This window comes from Misgurnus anguillicaudatus, chromosome 8, assembly GCF_027580225.2.
Source record: "Misgurnus anguillicaudatus chromosome 8, ASM2758022v2, whole genome shotgun sequence".
Lineage (NCBI taxonomy): Eukaryota > Metazoa > Chordata > Actinopteri > Cypriniformes > Cobitidae > Misgurnus > Misgurnus anguillicaudatus.
The window spans coordinates 23591250-23597851 of NC_073344.2; the positions used below are offsets into that span (position 1 = coordinate 23591250).

Consider the following 6602-nt stretch of genomic DNA (forward strand, 5'->3'; position numbering starts at 1 on the left):
AAATACTAAGTAACAAAGTATATTTTGTGGCCGTGCAAGAGTGATTGATATGAAACAAACACTGGACCAAATATTAAATATGGGTGCGGAAGATGAGAAATACAAAACCATGAAGTTCATAAACATCAGTGAGATATCTGCTGGCACAGCAAGCAATCCCATTATTATTATGCCTGCATTGTTTTTTATTCACCTTGCATGAATTTGTGCCAAAATACACATTTGGGCTTTTAATGTTTTTCACTCCCTTTAAATAGTAAAAGCCATTTTGTTTTAATAATCTAGTTTCATGCCTTTAACTCTTGTTTACCTTTGTTGCGTGATGAACAATTTTTATTTTTAGGTCACAACCTAATCAGTTGAGAACCACCGATCTAGTTTGTTCTAGTTAATCTAGTTGGCGTGCATCTAAACAAACAATTCATCACCCAGTTCTCATACCTAGCCACATTATGGCCGGAAAATATTTTTTTATTACATTCAAAAGGAAGAAATATTTTAAGCTTCACAGTGTTATCCATTGGCTAGATCAGGGGTGGACATTCCTGCTCCTGGAGTGCCGCTGTCCTGCAAATTCCAGCTCCAACCCAATCAAACACACCTGAATGTCATTTCCAAGTAAAGGGCCAGTCACACAGTATTTTTCATTCCATTGACTTCCATTCATACGCGGAATGCATCAGACCGGAAATGCAAGCTAGTGCACCGATATTTTGCGTATCACGTTGAGCATTGTGACAAGTACAAAGCCGGTTTCTCTCTACTAAAAAGCACAAATGGATGAAGCCAAGATCATATTGATGGGTTGGAGCTAAACTTTGCATGGCAGCGGCCCTCCAGGACCAGGAATGGCCACTCCTGGACTAGATTATGGTCTACAGGCTCAAATCTAGTCCTATTGTCTTAGTCCAGGCTGCTACATCTGAGCTTGTGTTTTCTCATTGATCGGTTCCGGACCGTGCTGGGTCGGACTGGTTGATGAGATCTTACATAGTATGAATCGGTGAATGATCTGGATCAGCGTTTCACGAAAGCGCTGGATGCGAAACGCGTACACCAGCGGGTTCAGGGCGGAGTTGCCATGCGACATAAAGATGCCTACGTAAAAAGCGGTCCTGGGCACGGTGCACGTAGGGCAAAAGAACACTATGCAGTTCATAATATGCAGTGGTAGCCAGCAGAAAGCGAACAGAAAGAGAACTAGTGCCAAAGATTTCGCTAATTTCAGCTCTTTGCGATAGTACCTGCTGGAATCGGAAGTGGCTTCGGCTCGCCGATTGAGTTGCCGGCAAATTATGCGAAAGATCTCGGCATACAGGCTGATCATTATAGTCAAGGGTGCCACCACCCAGCCAAAGAAATTAAAGTAGACCATATAATTCAGGCACATGACGTTGGTGAACTGGCATTCCATGAGGTCCACACTGGTGTTTCCAGGTGGGGTGCGGTGCCAACCGGTCATTGGCACCAACCCGGCCAGAAAGGACAGGGTCCAACACAGGCCTACAGCTACCCATGCGCGCCTTTGTGTGACGACAGTGCTGTATCTGTTAAAATAATACACGGATAAATCATTAATAACAGCATGGTTATTTGTATTGTTAATATGATACAACACACTTCTTGCCTTAGCAAGCTCTACAATAATATTCGTTCTCTATTGTATACAAAACATGCATTTTAAGTCATCGTTTTCCTAAGTGATTTACATAAGTTTGAGTAACATCGAGCAGCAAGCAAATAAGCGGTTAGGGAAGCTGCCAAAATACTAAAAGAGCAGTGGACATAACTCGCCCTGACAAACAGGAGGGATTTAATTTAGCTAAAAGCCTTACACCGTCTCATTGATTTGCATCAACAGATATATGGACGCTCTGCAGTCTGACTAAGGTTTATAATAAAACATAATTACTGCATTCCCTGCTGAAGAAAGGCTTAAATGAGTCTAAGCTGGTTTACCGGTCTGGTCAGTCTAGACTGTTGGCAGGATTTAGTGAGGTTCAAAGCACTTTCCCTATTGGTCAGTCTGGAAGACCAGCAAACCAGAATTGACTCAAGTTAGTTCATGCAATTTTTATAAAACTTTTTATCATAAAATTGATAAATTATATAAAATGCAAAGCATTTATATAAAACATCTCTATTGAAAGGATAGTTGACTACATCCCAAAGAGCTTCATTCAAAGCTGATGTTAATCGGCCAAGTTGGTACAATTTTTGTTGTTTGTTTTAATTTATTAAACATTGGCTGTTGTCTCTGTTATCTTGATGCTGTCACTGACATACGCAAGATGTTTTAGACTCACCTGGTTGGGATTTTGACGCGTAGGAATCTGTCAATGGCGATGGCCAGCAGTGACAGTATGGAGCTCTGGGTGATCATAACTAGCACACAAGAAATGAAGAGGCAGGTGTAAAACGGTGTCATGAGACCCAGACTGATGACCACGGCCAGAGGAATAACGAGAACGCCAACAGAAATGTCAGCCAGCGCTAGAGACACAATAAAGCAGAAGGTGGGGTCTCTCATAGCGTGGTTCATGGACACCACAAGGACCACCAAGACGTTACCAAGCACTGAAGCCAACGCGATGGTGCTCTCGATGGAAATGTACATCATATCCATTTTTTCCCAGTCCCCATTGACCACTTGGGTTGAGATGTTCTCCATATTTACCAATAGTTGTTTCTCCATTATGGCATTCGGTCTTCAAGATTCTTGTTTCGGCTTGTTCATGATGTCTTTAGTTTTCAGTACTTTTTAGACTCGAATGATGCGATCAGAGACGTCGCTGTATTTTGTCTTCTGTGTCCCAGCATCTTTATAAACTTGCTTGTTCTTCTCCGGGTGTGGAGACACGGCTGGCTTGAAAGGGAGGAGTGGTCCAGTCACTGCAGTAGTATTTCTCTCTCTCTCTCCCTCTCTCTCTCTATCTCTCTTGTATTTGTTTTCTCTAACAATTTTCAGAATACATGCATGTTTCTATCTTGACGTAGAAGACAGATTCATTTGATTGTAATTTGACCACACAGGAAATTAGACGTCATCAAAATCAAATCTTTTGTAAGAAGCGCTCATTATTGTGCACTAATGGATTAGATGTGGTAATGTGGAAGACATTTGCCATTGATGTCATTTCAAGACACACTTAGACTTAATTACTTTTGTCTATAAACATTTTATACATAAAATAAAATAAAATCTATATATTTACCTTTATGGTAGAACTTTAACTTAGAATAATGGCAATGGTAAAGTCAAAGAACACCAATGGAAATACAAGAATTATGAAGTGAAAATGCTGTTTTGAACATACAGAACAGAAAATCTGTGCAGACTGGTAGTGGGATGATTTTATTCGTAACATCTTGTCTATTGGGTTCCTCATTTTGTTTTAAGCATTTATATAAATGCAGAAATAGAGATTTCTCATTGAGTCATAAACTTGAGAAACACTATTGCTTCATAGCTCAGAAGATGTCATAATATAATACTAAACTATCTCACTGTGCCTACGGTACAAAAATTAATTTTGGCAAATACAAAAAGACATAAAACGAAACAATTGTTGACATGTTGTAAATGTAGGGTTATAAAAAATAATGTGCATAAAAAATTTTTAATTTAATTTTGATTGAATCTCTGATGACTTAATGCCAACTTTTGCACATTTGGACGTTTTGGAGATCTCTTATAAAGCTTTGCTCATCTTACCAAAAACATTTAAAGTAATTTGTATGTTTTTCCTAGTATAAAACAAATTTGTGCTGTATTAAAACTTATTTTTGTATTGGAGAAACAAGATGTCAAGTGGGATTTTCATAGCTATTTAAATGCACAATTAAGCAGTGAAAGTCTGTTTCTCTGTGTGGATCTGTACTGTAACTACATCTCTCCTTTTGTCTTTCTCTCTTCACTATAACACTTCCAAAACCTTGTAATGAAATTGTGTGCCACCTTGCCAAAAAGTTTAAGATGTTCAACCACTTTAAGATCTGTCTACTGCAGCAATGTTCAGTCCAAAAGTTGTACTGTTGGAGGATGTCTTAATAAGCAATCTCCTTGATTAGTTTCATTTCAGTAAAACGCTTCAGATGCACTAATGTCTCTTTTAAATTGATTAAGTTATGTTAGAAGCAGAGGATTTGAGATGGTTAGATCATAGAGATTGGGGGCTTTCTGACTAGATACCACCAAAAACAACATATAGCAATACACTGAAAAAACAGAAGCTTGCAATTTAATAAATAAACATAAGTTGTAATTTTACTGGCTACAGACATGAACTTGTTCTGGTCTGTTGCATGTGGCCAATAATTTAGAATAGGTAAAGCAGGCATGAGCCTTTAAGAGTAGGAAAATTAAACTGAAATTCATTTCCCAATGCTCATGCAAACCTTTGGGTCCAGACTTGTCATCAAGCATAACAGTCTGTGTGGTTTTCCGGCAAAGAGTGACATGAGAGCCTTAAGCTCTGATATGGACGTTAATTTCTAGACCTCATGATATGAATGATCCTCAAATCATTTGACTTGAAAGGATTAATCTTATATATTTAACTTACGATTTTCTACTAGTGAATGATAAAACTAGCAAAAAATCTCTCATACACTCTTAAAAATGTATGGTGCTGCTTCACAATGCCATAGAAGAGCTGAACCTTTCCTTCCATAAAGATCCTTTAACATCTAAAAAGCGTTACATTGACTATTGTAAAAAGTAGAAGTTGGATCAACTTAAAAACACCTAACAAATTAAGTTTTAACTTTTCTCACTTTAAGTAAAAAATTTAAGGTGAAAAAACTTTAAATAAGTACTTTAATATGTAACGTTGGTTGGTTGAAAAAACATAAACATTTTAAGTGTTACAACTGAAATAATTTTTTAAGTGGATCTTTTTTTAGCTTAGCTTTTAAACTTGGTACCGCAGTCTAATTAAGAAACCGAGTAAACGAGTGGTAATTCGGTTATCGAAATACACCGTTGGGTAAATTGGCTGTGGGCAGAATCACACAGACCAAAACAAACACTGACATTTCAGATCAGATTTCAAAAAGAGAATAACTGGGTACAGCATTGTTTTCCCAACACTATCTCATGGCAATTTGTACGTTTTTTACGAGGTGGCTAATTCGTATAAATTTGTATGACCACATTCGTACATTTCTGTACGATTTGCTTTTTCCCCTTGTGACGTTGGGGTTATGAGTGGGGTTTTGTTATTGTTTTCGTAAAATTTTGCATGATTAACTTTGTATGATTTTTTCATACGATTTTGCCAACTTCGTGAGATGAGGCTGTGTTTTCAGAGAAACATGTATGTGAACTTAACATGTGTACTTAAATAGCTACACCGGCTATGTTTACATGTACAAAATTTTGTCAATCCGACTGAATATAATACGATTAAAGGTTACGACAATACAGTTTACATGCAGCTTTGCGTATCAAAACCATCCACATGGACATTTGAAACTATCCCAATGACTATACACAGTCCATATAACCCGCAGGAAAACCCACAAATCTGAACTCGAAAAAAGCAGAGGACTTGGCAACGCCACCCAGCGCACAGCATCTCTCGTTGAGTTCACGCTTTATTTCTGGATAAATGTACAAAGCTAAGTTGGAGAAAGTTGTTTTAAGAAATTTTCTGATATGAGCAAAGAAAACACATTTTCAAAAGGCACAACGTTATTTTATTGCTTTATGTAGCCTAATGTTATAAAAGTAAACATGTATGCTGTAGAATGTACAGTGCGTGACCCCATTACCTTAATAATCGTGTTGCTATTGCCTTGCTATTGCATGTTTCTGTGACAAGAATCATGTGATGCGTAAATAAGAGGTAAATATAAGATGTAAACTTGAGCACAAATGTTCTGCGCATGTGCACAAAGTATTTTTTGCATCCAATTAAGGAGTACACCACCCCTTTCAATACGATCGAAATTTGCATCAAGCGACCTTTAATGTACTAATTAATGTGTTTACATAAAGGCTTTTCAATACGGTTGAGCCATTAATACGATTACAAACAGATTATTTGGTTACATGTAAACGTATCTACTGTAAAAATTCTTTGTGGAACTTACATTTTTAAGTTTATTCAACTTGAATTTACAATTCATTTCAACTTTATTGACTAATGAGGAGTTGCTATAAATTATAAAAATACATTTTTAATAACTTAAGCTAATTCAGCTTTATTTTTATAATTTATAGCAACTCCTCACTAGTCAAGAAATAAAATGAATTGTAGATTCAAGTTGATTAAATTGCAACAAGAATTTTTTTACAGTGTGTAAATATATTAAAGTATTTTTTATTTAGTACAGTCAAAAACCTACATACAGCTCCTTTAACTGTATGGTTCTTTGAGGAACCAAAAATGGTTCTTCAATGCATTGCTGTGAAGAACCTTTTAAACACCTTTCTTTTTACGAGTGTTCAGTAAAAACGAAAATGTGAAAGGTACAGATAGCATTGTGCTGTGTGCAATATCTGTTGGGTTGATAATACTATCAGTCAAATTCATCTTTAGGACTGTTTACTTTGTTTTTTCTCAAAAGCAAGGCTTTGAACCGGTGCACCAAACGAA

At 36.9% G+C, this 6602-nt stretch overlaps 1 protein-coding gene across 1 annotated transcript; it reads right to left on the reverse strand.

The window, feature by feature from the left end:
* Window positions 1–202: 202 nt before the first annotated feature.
* Window positions 203–3355, reverse strand: LOC129450635 (adenosine receptor A1). The gene is made up of 2 exons (XM_055213555.2): window positions 2307–3355; window positions 203–1547 (listed from the first exon to the last, which is right to left on the reverse strand). Exons 1-2 carry the CDS (start codon window positions 2693–2695, stop codon window positions 917–919), a joined length of 1020 nt encoding a protein of 339 aa, XP_055069530.2. The 5' UTR covers window positions 2696–3355; the 3' UTR covers window positions 203–916.
* Between the last annotated feature and the right edge of the window lie 3247 nt (window positions 3356–6602).

Bases quoted from the DNA above. Each gene is read 5' to 3' on its own strand.
- LOC129450635 (XM_055213555.2), bottom strand. From the start codon at position 2,695: ATGGAGAAACAACTATTGGTAAATATGGAGAACATCTCAACCCAAGTG. The intron at 1,548-2,306 runs GTGAGTCTAAAA...TTATTTTAACAG, and splicing joins CGCGTCAAAATCCCAACCAG to ATACAGCACTGTCGTCACAC.